This window comes from Choloepus didactylus, chromosome 1, assembly GCF_015220235.1.
Source record: "Choloepus didactylus isolate mChoDid1 chromosome 1, mChoDid1.pri, whole genome shotgun sequence".
In the NCBI taxonomy this organism is placed as follows: domain Eukaryota; kingdom Metazoa; phylum Chordata; class Mammalia; order Pilosa; family Megalonychidae; genus Choloepus; species Choloepus didactylus.
The window spans coordinates 64006045-64025489 of NC_051307.1; the positions used below are offsets into that span (position 1 = coordinate 64006045).

The following is a 19445-nucleotide window of genomic DNA, read 5'->3' on the forward strand; positions in this document are numbered from 1 at the left end:
GCCTGTTACTTATTTTCAACTTCATTCCATTATGATCTGAGATAGTGTACTTTATAATATTAATATTTTTAAATTTGTTGAGACTTGCTCTGTGACCCAGCATGTGATCTATCCTAGAGAATGTTCCATGAGCACTTGAAAAAATATTTATCCTGCTGTTGTGGGGTGTAGTGTTCTATAAATATCTGTCAAGTCTAGTCCATTTATCATACAATTCAGTGTCTCCATTTCCTTGTTGATCCTCTGTCTAGATGTTCTATCCATTGATGAGAGTGGTGTATTGAAGTCTCCAACTATTATTGTGGGGTTATCTACTCCTTTCAGTGTTCTCAGTGTTTGCCTCATGAATTTTGGGGCATTCTGACTTGATGCATAAAAATTTATAATTGTTATGTTTTCTTGATGAATTGATCCTTCTATTAATATATAGTGTCCTTCTTTGTTTCTTTTAATTGTTTTACTTTTGAGGTCTACTTTGTCTGATACTAATATTGCTACTCCCACTTTTTCTTGTTGCTGTTTGCATGAAATATCTTTTTCCAACCTCTTACTTTCAGCCTATTTTTGTCCTTTTGTCTAAGATGAGTTTCTTGTAGACAGCATACAGATGGGTTCTGTTTTTTAATCCATTCTGCCAGTCTGTGTCTTTTTATTAGGGAGTTTAATCCATTAACGTTTATTGTTATTACTGTAAGGGCAGTACTTTGTTCTGTCATTTTTTCTTTTGGATTTTATATGTTGTGTCTTATTTTTTCCTCTCTCTATTTGTACCCTTCCTGGTAATCTTCATTTCTGCACTCTTCTCCAAACCTCTTTCTCCTGTCTTTACCTATCAGCCTATAGCACACCCTTTAGTATTTTTTGTAGCACTGGTCTCTTTTTCATCAATTCTCTCACTGTCTGTTTGTCTGAAAATATTTTAATCTCTCCCTCATTTTTGAAGGACAGTTTTGCTGGATATAGAATTCTTGGTTGGCAGTTCTTCTCTTTCAGTATCTTAAATATATCATACCAGTGTCTTGTCACCTCCATGATTTTTGTGGTGAAATCTGTACATGATCTTATCAAGCTTCCCTTGTATATGATGGATTGATTTTCTCTTGCTGCTTTCAGAATTCTCTGTCTTTGACACTGGACAATCTGATCAGTAAGTGTCTTGGAGTAGGTCTATTGGGGTCTATTCTGCTTGGGGTGCACTGTATTTCTTGAATCTCTAATTTTCTGTCTTTTATAAGATTTGGGAAATTTTCAGTGATTATTTCTTCTATTATTCTTTCTGCCCCCTTCCCCTCTCTTCTCCCTCTGGGACACCCATAGCACATATATTTGTGCATTTCATGTTGTCACTCATCTCCCTAAAACCCTGCTCATAGTTTTCCATTCTTTTCACCATCTTTTCTTTCTTCTGTGTGAATTCAGATTTCTGGTCTTCCAATTTACTGATCCTTTCTTCTGCCTGTTCAAATCTATTGTTGTATCCCTTCATCATCTTTTTCATCTCCTCCATTATGCCCTTCATCCCCATAAGTTCTGCCATTTGCTTTTTCAAGTTTATGAATTCTTCCTTATTGTCATCCAGTGTCCTTGTATCTTTCATCTCTTTTGCTATGTCTTTCCTTAGTTCATTGACTTGATTTTTGAATTGATTTGATTTATTTGAACTTCTCCAATTAGTTCTTCCTTCAGTTCATTGACTAATTTAGCAATAATTGCTTCACATCCTGTGTTTTGGTTGAACTATTAGTTTGTTCCTTTGGCTGTTCCATATTTCTGTGTTTCCTAGTATGGCTCATTTTCTTAAAGTGTCTAGGCATCTGACTTTCTTGATTAGTTTATTCTGGAGCTCATTTTCACTATTTTACCTAGGGTTTTTTTGATGGTTGGCTTTGTTCTCTAACCTTTTCAGTTCAGCTTATTCTAGATCTTTAACTTAGATTCCATTTAGTTGATCAGAGTTTTTCACCTCTTGTTTTTCTGTTTCTTGCCCTGCCTCTATGTATCCTTCTTGTGTGAAGGTCTCCTCAGATATGGTCTACCCCAGTCAGGTTTTCCCAGGGGTCAGGAGGAGGGTATGGAATTTTCTTGAGAATGAGGCCCTCATGTGAGGCCTTTAGATTCTGTGCTTTTTATGCTGTCCAGCAGGTGGTGCTTCCCAGCCTGCAGTTCCCCACCAGTGTAAGGGGGCATGGAGCCTTTAGTTCTCCAGTGACCCTGACCCAGCTAGAGGCACGGCTGACTGAAGCTTTTTTCTGAATTCCAGCCCCTGGGATCTGAGTTCCCAAAAGGAGGGCTACCACTGGAGCTGGCCACACTCCCCTTTTCTTGGGAAGTTATGGTGTTTACAAATTTTTTCCACCACTAGACTTATTGGTTTGTCTCTCAGAGCTATCTTAGCTCTGCTCTTGCCTTGGCCCAAATTGCAAGTCTTTGAGGTTTTCAGTAATGGGCTTCTTAGGATAGTTGTTTTAGAAAAAGATTTAAAAAAAAAGAAAAAAAAAAAAGAAGGGCCCAGTACGGACTATGTAATTTCAATGGGCTATTGAAATGCTAAAAGACATGGAGTTGAGGGTGATTAAGGAAGAACCAAGAAAGCAGGGAAGCCAGCTTTTCAGGCAAGGGCCCTGTCCCCCTGGACTTGCATAGGTATCTGATTCTGTTTGATGTTCTCCATATAATTTTCACTCAAACTCAAAAATGTCTCTCTCTCTCTCTCTCTTTTATTTTTTTGCCATTTTTGCTAGCCCTATCTCCTCTCTGCTGGGCTAACTGCTCCCATATTCTCCAGTGTCTGGTCTCAGTTTATCTATGGTTATAGTTTTTGTCCCAGAGTGAGTTTGCTAATCAATGGTGGAACTGCAGTTCTTCCTTCTGGTTCCCAGCACTGATGAACCCTCCTCCCTGTGCCTGGCAGAGAGGGGCATGGACCCTCTGGCTGCAAGAACTTATGGATTTAACTGATCTCAGCTGTTCCATGTGTTTATGAATGTTGTATGAAGTATGTCCAACCTCAAATTCCTCTGCAGTGTCTGGTCCATGGAGTTCCTGGCTTTCTACCAACTGCCCTGGAGGAGTAACTAAAACCCACACCTCACCACTCCACCATCTTGCCCTGCCTCTCCCTTATTTTTGAAGGACAGTTTTGCCAGATAAAGAATTTGGGGCTGGCAGTTTTCCTCTTTCAGTAGCCTAAATATATTGTATAATTGCCTTCTTGCCTCCATGTTTCTGGTGTGAAATCAGAATTTAGTCTTAGTGAGGATCCCTTATATGTAATAAATTGCTTTTCTTTTGCTGCCTTCAGAATTCTCTCTTTATCTTTGGCATTGACATTCTTATTAGTATGTGTCTTGGGGTACTAGTATTCTGTTTGGAGTACATTGATTTTCTTGGACATATATTATATTTGTGTCTTTCATAAATTTTGGGAAGTTTTCAGCCATTATTTCCTAAAATATTCTTTCTGCACCCTTTCCTTTCTCTTCTCTTTCTGGGACACTGATAATGCACATGTTTGTGTGCTTTGTGCAGCCACCCAAATCTCTGAGACACTGCTCATTTTTTTCTATTCTTTTCTCCATCTGATTTTCTAACTATATGATTTTGATAATCTTGTTTTCTAGTTCAGTGATTCTTCCTTCTGCCTGTTGAAATATGCTGTTGTATGCCCCAAATGTATTTTTATGCAATTTATTGATATATTCACATACCATGAAGTCATCCACAATGTACAATCAGTTGTTCACAGCATCATCATATAGTTGTACATTCATCACCACAATAAATTTTTTGAACATTTTCATTGCTCCAAGGAATAAAAAGAAGAATTAAAACAAAATAAAAGTGAAAAAGAACACCCCAAACATCTCATACTCCTCACCTCCCATTATTCATTTACTTTTTGTCGCCCTTTTCCTACTCATCTGTCTATACACCAGATAAAAGACATGGGGGCAACAAGGTTTTCACAATCACACAGTCATCTCATATATGCTGTATAGTTACATGATCATCTTCAAGAATCAAGGATACTGGATTGTAGTTCAAGAGTTTCAGGTATGTCCTTCTAGCTATTCTAATACACTAAAAACTAAAAAGGGATATCTAAACAATGCATAAGAATAACCTCTAGAATGACCTCTTGACTCCATTTGAAATATATCGGCCACTGAAACTTTATTTTCTTTCATTTCTCTTCTCCCTTTTGGTCAAGAAGGCTTTCTCAATCCCATGATGCTGGGTCCAGGCTCATCCCTGGTAGTTATGTGCCATGTTGCAGGGAGATTTACACCCCTGGAAGTCATGTCCCATATATGGGGGAGGATGGTGAGTTTAGATGCAGTGTTGGCTTAGAGAGTGAGGTCACATCTGAGCAATGAAACAGGTTCTCTGAGGGTGACTCTTAGGCACAATTATAAGTAGGCTTGGCCTCACCTTTGCAGTAAGACACTTCATAAGGGCCAGCCCCAAGATTGAGGGATTGGCCTATTAAAATTGTACCCACAATGCTTGTCAGAATATCAGGAATTCCCCAGGTGGGGGAGTTTAATATTTCAAAATTTTTCCCAGCCCCTTATGGGGGCTTTGCAAATACTTTTTATTCTCTGCCCAAATTACTCTGGAATGTATTGGGGTTTCATGCTAACCTGCACAAACCAACCAGATCTCACCCCCTATTCAAGGTTCCATGTAATTATGGTGTTTGAATAAACTGACCTTTCAAGTTAACTTATCTTCTACATTTGAATTCCTGCTTTGTCTCTCTGACTCTGTTAAGTCCACCCTTGCCTGGGTCAGCACTGACAGTAGAAAATGCCTGAGGCTTTCTCTTTTGAGCTACTTAAAATGAGAGAGAAAAAAAGGAAAAAGAGAGAAAGCCCCTTTTCAGAGCCAGTTCCCAGACCCTCAGTTTTACTGGTCAACCGGTGTTAGTACCTGGTTCTCTGTGCCCCTTTTCCTGGAACATAGCCATTTTCCAGTATTCTGAGCTCTGCCATCTCCAAAAGCATCTGTTTTTATTTATTTATGTATTTTTTTTCCATCATCTCTGCCTCCTATCTGCCACCAGTAACCTCAGGTTACTTTCCTGCTTGTTTTGGGTTTATCTGTGCTTGTAGCTTGTATTTAGTAGACCAACTTCTTTAATTAAAACTGCAATTGGAGCTTGGTTGAGTTACTCTCTCTCACTCCAGGTAACCTGCTTCTTTTTTCCACAGGGAAGTGTTTGAAGTCAGCCTGCTGTGCCAGTGGGAGAGGTGTGACAGCTCTGCAGTTTGGGGTGCTTTACTTACAACTCTATGCTGCAATTGCAGCCTTTCCACCCATTCCAGGCTGATGTACAATGTGTGTCCAGTCATGGATGTCCCCCAACAGTTGTTTCAGACAATTTACTAATTCTTCCTGGCTGTTTATTAGTTGCTCTAAAGGACTAACTAAATTCCACACCTCTCCATTCTGCCATTATGCCCTGCCTTCATGACTAGCTTTTAAAGCACTTGTGGGAGAATGTTTTAATTTTTGTTTGTTTGTTTTCTTCATGCAGCTAAGACTTCATGGAAGTTGTTTATTTTAGATTATCTCCCTTTCTCCTTTTCAACATTAGTTAGGGCCAAGGAGATAAGGGAGGGTATCCTTTTGTTGAATTGCTGACATTTGGAAAGAATTTGGAGTCTTCAAATAATGTTATTACTCACTTAGTATCTGCTGTTTCCCCACCTCCTGAATATTTTGTTTTTAAATAAAATTTAGGATTCTATGAGCACTTTTTTTTTTTTTTAATGAATTGAGCATTTGTCAATGTAGAGATACATTCTGGAAACACAACACAATGATTCTGAAGAGAGACCCTCTCATGTTGCTCACAGTTTAAGATGGGAGACAGCCTAGTAAAGATACTTAAAATGCAATTCACATCAATGTAATTGGCCCCCTCTACTTGTAGGATGTCAGAGAAGTTCTTCATCCTGCCACTCACAAATGAAAGGCTCAGTAGTGTAAAGACTGTCTTCTGCCAGGAGGAACCTCCAAGTTCCTTTCCTGTTTGCTCTAGGTTTATCCAAGCTCACAGCTTGTATTCAGTAGTCCAAATTTGTTAATTAAAACTGCAAATGGTGCTTGGTTGTGCTACCTTTCCTTCCCCCAGTAGGCTGCTTCTTTTTCCCATGGGGATGTCTTCCAATGCAGCCTATCATGCCAGTGGGAGAGGAGCACCAGTTCTGCAGTTTTGGGAGCTTTACTTACAGTTCTTATGCTCCAATATCAGCCATTCCAGACTACTGTATGATGTTTGTCCAGTCACAGATGTCCCCCAACAGTTTTTTTCAGACTATTTACTAGTTTTTCCTGGCTATGTGCTAGTTCTTCCAAAGAACTAACTAAATTACACATCTCCCTATGCCACCATCTTGCCCTACCTCCCTAGTGTATTTTTGATCTCTACCATTGTGCCTTTCATCCCATAATTTGTTTCTTTTCATACTTTCAAATTCTTCTTTGTGCTAACACATTATTTTCTTAATAGCCTCTTTCTGCATATGTTCCTTCTTATCCTTGAAATGATTTAGGAGATTTGTTTTACCTTTTTTGATTAGTTTTTCCAACTTCTGAGTATCCTCTGAGGTTTTAATTTGTTCCCTTGGCTATGGCATATCTTCCTGCTTTTAGTATGGCTTGTAATTTTTTGCTGCTGTCTAGGCATCTGATTATCTTGATGAATTAGCTCTGAAAGTCCATTTCTCCCTCTTCTCTATTGTTGATTTACTTTCCGCTAAGTCTCGTCTTTGATGCTTTTTCCAACTTATGCTAGATCATCAGTATAGCCTGTGTTTAATTATTCAGATTTTCTCAGCTTTTCTTCATCTGATTCTTGCCTTGGATATGTGGTACAGTTTTTAGGATTGCACTTTTTGTGTAATTGTTTCACCTCTAGTTGGGAGTGTCCTTTTTTTTGTTCCTTCTGTGGGAATCTTGATCTGTTTCTTTTGTTTGTTTTTGTGCAGACATTTCTCCACAGCTCCTATGATTTGTTTCAATCTCTCCCTTACTACCTTACTCTGTGCCTCATTTCCCTCACAATTTTCAGTTCTGGGATCTGCTATATCTTACAGCAGTTCAGTTTAACCCCATTTTTTATTTTTTATTTTTTTCTGTGACTCTTTTCTGCCTCCAATTTTTTCCCCATTATGGTATCCCACCATGGGTAGCAAAATGGGATAAATCAAGAAAGATGAATCACTTCAGAAATGTCCATTTTTCCTTTAGGTATCCAGCCAACTGAAATTGGATTGAATGAAGGCACAACAGTTCTTACGAGCTTTTCTATTGGTGTTTTTTTTGTCCCTGGAGGCTGTTTTGCATGCAGCACTCCTCAGTGGCTTCTGTTCCACCTTGAGTCTCTGCAGAATTAGATCCTGTGCCTGGATGCATGGAATGCTACTCGTGTATGTTAGTCTACTGTCTCAGCTGTGGTGAGAAGGAGCTGGGCCATGCTGCCTCTGTGTGACTCCCAAGCTGGTGGGGCTGAGTGAGGTGGAGGAGGACAGAAACAGACTGATATCTGGGATGGAATTCTCCTACCTGAGATTTTTCTGTTTCTTCAGTTCAATATTTGTGGAGTCCTTCTCCAGTCTCAACCTTCCCCCAGAGTTCTAAACAAGTAGAGTTTATTGTTTTATTTGCTAAATCTCTGGGGTGGCTTTTTCAGGGGATGTCTTATGTTGTCATGTTGATCAAAACACTTTCTTTATAGGTCAGTTTGAGTTGGGTTTGGTTTTGAGGTTAGGAGAAGTACAAAATTGAGACCTCAGCAAGGCAATGCTTTCTCTCTGAAGACTGTGTTGGTTTGGGGCTGTCTGCTGTAGATCGTTGGCCTTTGGCTTTTCTGTCCCATAGCGATGCATGTAGTGGCATCTCCTCCTTTCTTTCTACTTAATTCTTTAATTAATTGAATTTACTGCCTCATGGTAGAAGAAAGGTCTTACTGATCAAGAAGAACATTTCAGTTCAACACAGGATTTTTTTATTTGGTAGTTTATAGTCATTCTGTCTCTGTGCTAATATAATTTAATCCCTCTATATTGTGAAATTATTCATTCTGTATTCCCAGTTTCCCAGAATTATATTATTTGACCATCACCATAGAAGTCATTCTCATGAAGGTCAGGGATTCCAAAGCCATAACCATATGAGGGATTACAGAAAATCCTCAACGGATGGATTATTTAAGGAGCAACTGGAATCAAAAGGAAGATCCCATTCCAACATTCAGGAATTTCCACAGTCCTTTGAACAGCAACTATCTTTTAGAACCAAATGTTCTGTCTCTTTGGTAGGTAAGAGAACTGTTGAAAATTTAAAACAGTTTAGGAAAAGAAACCTAAAGTTTTCTTTCTGTCCAGGTTTGAGGAGAACCAATGTAATATCTTCTTCATTTATCATTTCTCCCTGATGAGATCTTTAAAAAAATGATACCCAGTTTAATATAGCCCAGATGTACAGAGATTTTTTTTTTTTTTTAATTTTATTGAATACATCTGGGGTAGGAAGAACTCCTGGAGGACACTATGGGTAGTTTTTGCTATTGAGGTCCTCTAGGTCTTTGCTTTCATCACTGTTATATGGCTGTAACTTATTCTTCTTTAACTATTTGAAGAAGAGAAAAGCTTTCCCTAAGCCTCCTTGGCTCCCCTCTTTTGATATTTTATTGAGTAGTGGATAGTCTACAATGGTTTTATATATCCCAGTGCTTTTAAAAAGCACCCAGAAGAAACATCTGGATACTATCTAGTGATTAACCAGTAGTAGGAGTGGTCCATGTGCTCACAATGACCTCATGGGATAAAGCATGGGGCTGAACTAGGCATGAAGAATAGAAACTCCACTGATTTTGCCATACTTGATACATGAAGAAACAAATTAGAGATCAATTAATTTGGGAGGGGACATAAGTTTTCAGCCCTGCAATACAATTCCTGAGTGGTCTTTAGAAAAATACTTCTTTATTTGGGTCTCTCTTTTTGCAAAATGGAAATAATATGTTGCAACAAGTAGTATACAGAGTAAGTCATTGAACTTATATGTATTTATTCTTGGCTCTTTAGCTGTACTCTGTGATACACAGATAAAGACACTTGGGTGCTTCATACATTCCATCCATCTATGCTACCTCACAGGCAGTTGGGACTGTCACCATGCATATTTGCCTTGCAGGTGGCTCCTCACTTTTGCTCATAGTGAATCTGTGTATCTATGATTTTCCTTCAGTAGGCTGTTCTCTCTACCTGATTATGAGAGGGATAAGGAAGAAAGAATAGTGAACAGCTGTCACTTACTATAATGGATCTTATTATGGAGAGTTTCTGCTTTGTGTTTTCTTTTACTGTGTATTTTATATGCTTTTAGGCTTCTAGAAATGTCAGAATAGTGCAAAGAATTCCCATATGCCCTCACCAGATTCTTTCCAAATGTTAACATGCTATCCCATTTGCTCCTCCTGCTTCTCCCACTCTCCTTCACTCTGAAAAAGGACACAAGAACACTGTCTTATATAACCATGATACAATTATTAAACTCAGGATGTTTACACTGATACAATACCATTATCTAAACTGTAGACCTTATTCATATTTCACTGTCTCAATAATATTATTTATAGTGCAATTCTGGATTATGTATTGCAGCCAATTTTCATGCTCTTTAGTCTAATTTAATCTGGAAGAATTCTCAGTCTTTATCTTTTATGACATTGGCATTTTTTCTTTGTTGGAGAAGTTGTAGGTTTACAGAAAAATCATGCATAAAATACAGGATTCCCATTTAACACACTGTTATTAACACCTTGCCTTGGTGTAGAACATTTGTTAAAATTGATGAAAGCACATTTTATAATTGTACTATTTAATATAGTTTATGGTTTAACTTAGGGTTCATAGATTGTTTTAAAAAATATATATTCTGTTACCATATATACAACCAAACATTTTCCTGGTTAACCACAGATACAAATTTCAGTGTTGCTAATTATGTTCATGGTGATGTGCTACTATCCTTACCAAAACATTTCCATCATTCCAAACAGGAACCCTGTACATTTTAAGCCTTAAATTCCCATACCCTACCCCCACCTCATCCCCTGGCGAACTGTTTTCTCAATTCTGATTCTATGTGTTTGTTTATTTGTCCTTTTATGTCTGGCTTATTTCACTCAATGTGATGTCTTCAAGGTTCAACAATATTGTCACATGTATAAGAACTTGATTCATTTTTACAGCTGAATAATATTCCATTGTATGTATATATCACGTTATATTTATCCATTCATCAGTTGATGGACACTTGGGTTGCTGACATGTTTTGGCAATTGTGAAAAATGTCACTATGAACATTGGCATGCAAATATCTGTTCAAGTCCCTGCTTACAATCCTTTTGGGTATATACCTAGTGGTGGATTTCTAGGTCATAGGGTAGTTCTACATTTAACTTTCTGAGGAAACACCAAACTCTCTTCCACAGCAGCTGCACCATTTTACATTGCCACCAGCAATGAATGAGTGTTCCTATTACTCCCCATCCTCTCCAACACTTGAAATTTTCCATTTTAAAAAATTCTAATGGATGTGAAATGGTATCTCATTGTGGTTTTGATTTCCATTTGATGGCTAATGATGTTGAGCATCTGTTCATGTGCTTTCTGGCATCCCTCTTGTATATCTTCTTTGGAAAGGTGTCTATTTGGGTCTTTTGCCTGTTTTTAATTTGGGTTGTCTTTTTTGTTAAGTTAAGGATTTCTTTATATATTCTGATTAAACCTTTATTAGATATGTTGTTTCCAAATATTTTCTCCCATTGTGTAGGTTGTTCTTTCACTTTCATGACAAAGTCCTCTGAGACCCAAAACATTTTAATTTTGAAGAGATCCCATTTATCTACTTTTTTCTTTTGTTATTAGTGCTCTGGGTGTAAAGTATAAGAAACCACAGCCTAACAAAAGGTCCTGAAGATGCTTCCCTATGCTTTTTTCTAGGAGTTGATAGATGTGGCACTTATATTTAGTTCTCGCAACCAATTTGAGTTTATTTTTGTATATGGCATGAGGTAGGGTCCTCCTTCTACTTCTTGCAAATGGATATCCATATTTCCCAGCACAATTTGTTGAAGACTCTATAGTTTCCTTATTGAGTGGTCTTTGCTCCTTTGTCAAAATAAGTTGGCCATTAATGTGAGGGTTGATTTCTTAGCTCTCAACTCAATTCCATGGGACTATATGTCTGTCCTTGTGCAAGTACCAGTCTGTTTTATTTACCATGTGTTCTAGTTTGCTAATGCTGCAGAATGCAAAACACCAGAGATGGATAGGCTTTTATAAAATGGGGGTTTATTTGGCTATACAGTTACAGTCTTAAGGCCATAAAGTGTCCAGGGTAACACATCAGTAATCAGGTACCTTCACTGGAGGATGGCAAATGGTGTCCGGAAAACCTCTGTTAGCTGGGAAGGCATGTGGCTGGAGTCTGCTCCAAAGTTCTGGTTTCAAAATGGCTTTCTCCCAGGACATTCCTCTCTAGCAAGCTTGCTCTTCTTCAAAACGTCACTCACAGCTGCACTCCGTTCAGTCTCTCTGAGTCAGCACGTTTTTATGGCTCCCCTGATCAAGGCCCGCCCTGAATGGGCAGGGCCATGCCTCCATGGGACTATCCCACCAGAGTCACCACCCACAGCTGGGTGGGGCACATTCCAAGCAAATCTAACCAGCACCAAAACGTCTGTCCCACAAGACCATAAAGATAATGGCATTTGGGGGACACAATACATTCAAACCGGCACACCATGGTTTTGTAATAAGTTTTAAGAACAGGAAGTGTAAGTCTTCCAACTTCATTCTTCTTTTTCAAGATGGTTTTAGCTATTCTAGGCCCCTTACCCTTCCATATAAATTTGAAAATTGGCTTTTTTATTTCTTCAAAGAATGTTGTTGGAATTTTGATTGGCATTGCATTGACTCTATAGATGGCTTTGGGTAGGATTGACATCTTAATAGTATTTAGTCTTTAATCCCTGAACATGGAATATCCTTATGTTCCCCTTAAATTGTATCTTAGTTTCATTATTCACTTTGCTTTCTGACTTTAATCAATGTACTGAAATGGATAGAAATGAAACATTCTAAATCTAAAAAGAATTTAACACTGTACAGTGGCTAAAACCACTGCAATAGATAGAGACCTTAATAACACAGATTGCAAGGCTTAGTCATGACCTTGCGCAACTGACCACCATTCACCATTGCAAATGCTCATTGATAGTCTTCAATATTCCCATTTAAGTGGGAAAAAATATAAACAATGATTTTACCTATTTATTTTAAAAATAAAAGTGTAAATGGATGCCATCGCTACATATATGAATGTCATTCTTTTGTCAGTACTAAATAATTCTTCAGAAAATCACTCCCTGACCATCAAAACTATACAAGAACCCTGCTCCCCAAGTAGTTCCCAACATGCTACCCTGCTTATAGTTATCATAGCAGTTATCACTGCCTGTCAACTGCTTTTAGTTTTGTTTATTGATTGTCTCCACCAAAGTGTAATATCTAGGCAGTAGGGCCTTTGTTATTTGTGCTATATCTCCTGATTCTAGAATAGTATGTGATCAATACATTAATGAATAAATGAGGAACCCAGGATCAAATCATTAGGGAATGTTGATCTGGTTGGATGTTGTGCTGGTTTGAAATATTATGTACACCAGAAAAGTCATACTCTTTCAATCCAATCTTTTGGGTGCAGACTTATTGTGGGTGGAACTTTTTGATTAGGTTACTTCCATGGAGATGTAACCCCACCCATTCAAGGTGGGTTTTAATTAGTTTACTGGAGTCCTTCAGAGAGCTCAGAGCCAACACAGACCCAGATGTTTGGAGATGCAGACAGAAAGATGTTTGGAGGTGCTAAACTAAGAGATGAAGCTCAGAGTTTACCCTGGAGAAGTTGAGAGATGACTGTCATGTGCTTAGAGAGAAACACCCTGGGAGAAAAAAGCAAGGATGCACAGGAGCTGAGAGACAGAAGCTAAGCAGAAGCTAACCTCAAAAGAGGCCCAGCAGACTCTGGCCATGTGTCTTCCCATGTGATAGAGGACCCCCAGGTGCAATTGGCCTTTATTCAGAGAAGGTATCTTCCTATTGATGCCTTAATTGGGACATTTTCATGGCCTTAGAACTGTAAATTTGTGAACTAATAAACTCCCATTGTAAAAGCCAATCCATTTCTGGTATTTTGTATTCTGGCAGCTTTAGCAAACTGAAACAGATGTCATTCTTTGACACTTCATTCTTCACTCAGTCTTCACATTAATACTTACCGTATACCTTATTATTAATGCAATTTAAGGTAGTGGACACCAGGGAATTTAAGAATTATTCTGTGTGTGATCTCACTTGCCACTTTTCAAGAAGCACTAGGAGACTATTAATTTTACTGTGCTGTGAAATCATATCCATCAGCGAATCATGGGCAAAGAGTTAGAGTCAGGTGCAGGTTGGGTTTCTTCACCTAGATTATCTGTTGGCACCCAAGCACCTCAATTCCTTTTCTTTATGACTAAAACCTTTAGCAACATCCTTAGATTACTTTAATGATAATTTATTGTGAGAGACTAATAAGCAGGGGTCTACTGAATAATCATGCCCAATTGTTAGGAGAAAGGTGGAGTGTTGTCAGCTGTCAGCAAATCTCTACTCTTTTCTGAACCATCTCTTTCAGAGATCTGAGAGCAGAAAGGAGAGTAATGAAAGAGATTGTCTAAGGGTGGAGACAAGTTACTGCAAGAAAATGGAGGAAAGAAGGGGCTCTAGGAAGGCAGAACATGGAGAAGCATATATATCCCCCTGGTAGAAAAAGGGCCCAAATAGTACTTTGTTTCCACTTAATGACTACAGATGCTCATGTAGTCATGAGCCCCAATACACCATGCCAGGAGCTGGTTTGGCAGCTGTAAGAGAGTGTCAGCAGATGCCAAGTGATTGAAGTTGGCAGCTGGTATGACTGCTCTGCAAGATGACTTATATCATAATCCAACTGCTTCTGGCAACTTAGTCAAGAGTGCAATCTGCTTTGTTGCCCTTTTATGGGAATAAAAAGATGCAGAGGTGTTTTAATAGATTAAAGTCATTCCAAAAATGTAAAGAAGGATATTTAAAGAGCTGCCCACAAATTGTCACAAACTGTTCTTCCATGTCAACCTTACAACTAATCTTAAATCAAAGCCATTAGTGTGGCTCTAAGTTTACTTCCTTATTAGAAGTAATTATGTAAGTATGTCTAATGACCATCATTTAGGGAGAACTGGTAATTAATATGCTAAGGAATATGTTGGGTGCTTTAATTCATTACTTCAAACAAACCTCACCATGCTGAGGTGGGGCTTTCTTCCTCTTCACTTTCTGGATGAAGAAACTGAAGTTTAGAAAGGTTCAGTCACTTCCTGATGTAGTGGCAGAATTAGGGCCAGAACTCAGTTAATTCTGACTCCAGAGTGCATGCTCGTAATCTGAGGCAGGACCTTCATTTCCCTCCAGCAGTGGGTCCTATCTTAATATGTGTGTGATGTGCATGTGAATGAGCAGGATGCAAGTGAGAAAAATAGGAGTGGGGTTGCATTAAAATCATGTGAGTGCAGACTGATTCTCTGAGGTCAGCCTTATGCTTTGGGGCTTTAACTTTATGAGACCTGTCATAATAAAATTCTGTCAGTATTTTGTTACCAGAAGAATAAGTATTTAAATTTTCTAACATCCTCCCTATTTATTCTATATTTTTGTCATGGAACTTCAAAGGACCAAGAGCAGCTAGAGTCTCCATTTTGTGAAGAATAGTTCTCCAAACTACTAGTTATAACTAATAATGTAATTAATTACTTAGGCAAGGCATAAACAAGAGAAGGAAAGAAAAGGGGAAAGAAAAAAAGAAGAAAGCAACCAAGGTGATGGATTCTTTTGCCTGATGTGCTCAAATGACCAATTCCCAAGACACCAGGGTTTCAAAGAGAGAAAGAGTTTTATTGCTAGGTGCAAAGCAGGAGAATAGATGGCCTATCAGTCCAAAATCTGTCTCCCTGAACTGCAGTAATTCTGATAGTTTAATAGCATCAAAAGATGTGCAGGTTTTAGGATAATGAGTACAATGGCCCCAGATTACGTAATTAGAAGTGATATAATTATTGAGCATGCATAGATTGATTACATGCTTAGTCACAGAACATATATAAGAAAATGGCAGCCTTAATATGATGATGGGTGTGATTTTAATATTATAATGAGATATAGGTGATTTACATGTTAAAGTCTAAGCTACTGTGCATGCCAGGTGGGGCCATTTTGGTTAGATCCAGTTTCATTTATCAAGATAACTTTAGACTTGGGGTGGGTTAACCCTGGGCTGACCCAAGATTCTCCATTAATAATCATTAGGGGCTGTCTTTAGTGATCATAAGACTTTAAAGTAAAAAAAAAACTGGATAAATGGGTACAAGTGAAGGTTAGTCACAAAGTTTTTCAATCACACAGCACAAGATAAAGGCTATACAATCATTATCAGAGTTCAAGGCAGCTGGATTACAGTTCAAGTTTCAGGTATTTCCCTCTGTTTACTCTAATATACCAGAAAGTAAAAAGGAATATCTATATAATGATTCAGTAATCATAATCAGTCCTTAAATCCTTATTTTCTCTTTTACAATTCTTCTGTCTCATTTGAGAATTTGCCCTCAATCTTGAGGGATATGTAGGTGATTACTCTTATTTTTAATGCTGAAAAGGGGCATCAACATTATGGGGTACAGGGATTAAACTGGGTATTGTTCTTTCTTGGAGAAACTGGTACTTCTAGGTTTCAGAGCATATCTGGTGTAGGAAAAATCTGGAGGCTTTAAGTCTCTGAAAAACAAACTTAGTAAATAATATTTTAAGCCCAAAATGCCTTTTAGGGTTTTCAGGAACACAGTTGAGGCTTGCCATATTGTGGCAGTTTGTAATATCTGGCTGAAATTCACATAGCAGTAACTTCCGGAATGACCTCTAAACTCGATTTGAAATCTCTCAGTCACTGAAGCTCTATTTACTTCTTTTCCCCTTTTCTTCATCCAATTCCATGATGCCAGGACCAAGTTCATCCCTGAGAGTCATGTTTCATGATGCCAGGGCTGGGCTAATCCCTGGGAGTCATGTCCCACATAGTGGGGAGTTAGTGAGTTTATTTGCAGAGTTTGGCTTAGAGAGAGAGATCACACTTGAGTGACAAAAAAGGTTTTCTGGTGTGAGTCTTAGGCATTAATTATAAATAGCTTTAGCTTTGCCATTACAGAAATAAGTTTCACAAGGGCAAGCCTTAAGCCCAAGGGCCTGGCCCATCACACTGGGAGTCTACACTGCTTAAGAGAACACCGGGAATACCCAGGTGGGGAAGTTTAACATTTCCACTTTTTCTCTAGTCCCTCAAGGGACTTTGTAAATACTTTCTTATTTTTTTGCCCAAAATACTTTGAAATGCATCAGGGTATAATACTAAATTGTATTGAATATCAAGATTTTATTTTTTATTCTAGGTTCCATGTCAAATAAAGTTGAATTAGGTTGTTTAAATAAACTGACTAGACAGGTTAAATTAGATGGTGTTCTACAGAAAATTTAAATTTTGGACAAAGTAAACATCTCTTCTTGTGGTCTCACATAGAAGTCAAAGTTTTAAAATACAGACAATATTATCTTTTACCTTGTACTCTGATTTACTTTAGTCTTAACAAGATCAGCTTTATTCACACTTCAGTCGATGTCTGATTTCTTTTTCAGCTTTTTTAACAGTTGTTTGGAGAAATGCTGACTATCAGAGCTGGAGACTGCTAACTTTGAGTCTCAGGTTTCACACAGATATCTAAAGTGCTAGGAAACTACCAGGTTATACAAAGAGCAAAACACCTCAGAATTTAGAAATAACAGTTAAAGCTTAAGAGTAAATGTGACTGCTGAAAGAGCTTACAATCTAAGCCTTAATTCCCTTATAAGCAATTCCAAATGAAGCTATTTTCAGAAATAATATCTGACAGTTGTCTTATATTGACAAACCAAAGCAAAGGTTTTGTCCTGTTCAACCTTACACATTTACCAGGGTTATGTTAATTAACAGGTAAGACATAATTTATAGATTTGTCTTGCTTCTCTTTTTTTTTTTTTTTACTTTTTATTTTGAAATAATTTCAAACCTATAGGACAGTTGCAAATACAATACAAACCCCATACAGAGAACTCCAACCCCCCCACTCCCACATATCCATATCTACCAATTTTACATTTTGGTACCTTTGCAGTACCTTTCTTTCTCTTTCCTTCCTTCCTTCCTTCCTTCCTTCCTTCCTTCCTTCCTTCCTTCCTTCCTTCCTTCCTTCTTCTCTCCCTCCCTCCCTCCCCCTCTTTCTTTCAACTGTATCTATTATCTTTCTATCATCTGTCTACCCATTTATCATCTTCTGAACATTTGACAGCAGGTTGCGTATATCATACTCCTTGATCTCATAACACTTCCATGTATATTTCCTACGAACAAAGATATTCACTTTTGTCATTAACTTAACTGCAGTTAATTCAAGAAAATTAATATGGATATAAAGCTTAAATTCTATATTCCAATTTTTCCTTATGCCCCTTTGAGCTTTTCTCCTCCATTCTTAGATCCACTCCAGTATCATGTATTGCATTGATTGTCATTAACTCTTAACTCTTTTTTTCAAAATTAACTATATAAATTTTTTTTAAAGAAAGATATATAATAAAAAACATTTCAAACAAACCATAATAAGGGAGTAAGAAAAAAAACTAACCTAAAATAACTACTTTACTTTCAATATGTTCCTACTCTACCCCAAGAAAATAACATAATATAGTAACTTTTCTGTGAGCTTGTTCCTACCATACCCACCAGAAATTAACAAACCATCGTCATTCCTGGGCATTCCCAGAACATTAAATTTACCCATGATAGCTTATCTGTTCTTATTGGGTTATTGTTCCCCCTTCATTAATTGCTCTCTATCACTACCTCCTCTACATTCTACGTTATAAACCATTTATTTTAGGAGTGTGTTGTTTTAACCTCCAGGTGTTTGTGAATTTTCTAAATCTCTGATGGTTACTGACTTCTAATTGTATTCCATTGTGGTCAGAGAATTTGCTTTGATTACTTTTAATTTTTTTAAAATTTATTGAGGCTTGTTTTATTCCCAGCATATGGTCTATTCTGGAGAAAGTTCTGTGATCACTAGGGAAGAATGTGTATCCTGGTGATTTGGGATGTGATTTTCTACATATGTCTGTTAAATCAAATTCATTTATCTGATTGTTTAGATTTTCAATTTTCTTATTGGTCTTCTGTCTGGTGGATCTATCTATAGGAGAGAGTGATGTGTTGAAGTCTCCCACAATTGTTGTGGAAACATCCATTGCTTCCTTTAGTTTTGCCAGTGTTTGTCTCATGTATTTTGTGGCACTGTTATTGGGTGCATAAACATTTATGGTTGTTATTTCTTCTTGTTGAATTGCCCCTTTTATTAGTATGTAGTGGCCTTCTTTGTCTCTCCTAACATCCTTGCATTTAAAGTCTATTTTATCTGAGATTAATATTACTACACCTGCTTTCTATTGACTGTAGCTTTCATGAAATATTTTTTCCATCCTTTCACTTTCAATTTCTTTGTGTCCCTGTGTCTAAGATGAGTCTCTTGTATGCAACATATTGATGGTTCATATTTTTTGATCCATTCTGCCAACCTATATCTTTTAATTGGGGAGTTTAACCCATTTACATTTGATGTTATTACTGTGAAGTCATTTCTTGAATCAGCCATCCTATCTTTTGGATTATGTTTGTCAGATATATTTTTTCCCTCTTTCTCTTAATGCCCTTTAAGGAACCAATATTGAATCCTTTAGTACTGAACCTTTCTCTATCTCTCTCCTTTCTTTGTTTCTCTGTTGGTAAGAATCCCTTTAGTATCTGAAGTAGGGCAAGACTTTTATTAGCAAAATCTCTCAGCATTTGTTTGTCTGTGAAAAATTTAAGCTCTCCCTGAAATCTGAAGGAGAGCTTTGCTGGATAAAATATTCTTGGTTGGAAATTTTTCTCTCTCAGAATTTTAAATATGTCATGTCACTGCCTTCTCACCTCCATGGTGGCCACTGAGTAGTCACTACTTAGTCTTATGCTGTTTCCTTTGTAAGTGGTGAATTGCTTTTCTCTTGCTGCTTCCAGAACTTGCTCCTTCTCTTCAGTATTTGGCAGTCTGATCAGAATATGTCCTGGAGTGGATTTATTTGGATTTATTCTACTTGGAGTTTGCTGGGCATTTATGCTTTGTATATTTATATTGTGCAGAAGGTTTGGGAAGTTTTCCCCAACAATTT

At 37.7% G+C, this 19445-nt stretch overlaps 2 protein-coding genes across 2 annotated transcripts in view; both read left to right on the forward strand.

Moving 5' to 3' along the window:
- The window catches only part of LNP1 (leukemia NUP98 fusion partner 1), a 57012-nt gene extending 43122 nt beyond the window's left edge, over positions 1 to 13890 (forward strand). The window contains 2 exon segments of the mRNA XM_037809562.1: positions 8102 to 8323; positions 13759 to 13890. Coding sequence (XP_037665490.1) covers positions 8102 to 8323; positions 13759 to 13890 — 354 coding nt within the window.
- The window catches only part of TMEM45A (transmembrane protein 45A), a 190758-nt gene that overhangs the window by 31433 nt on the left and 139880 nt on the right, over positions 1 to 19445 (forward strand). The gene's annotated exons all lie outside the window — the stretch shown is intronic.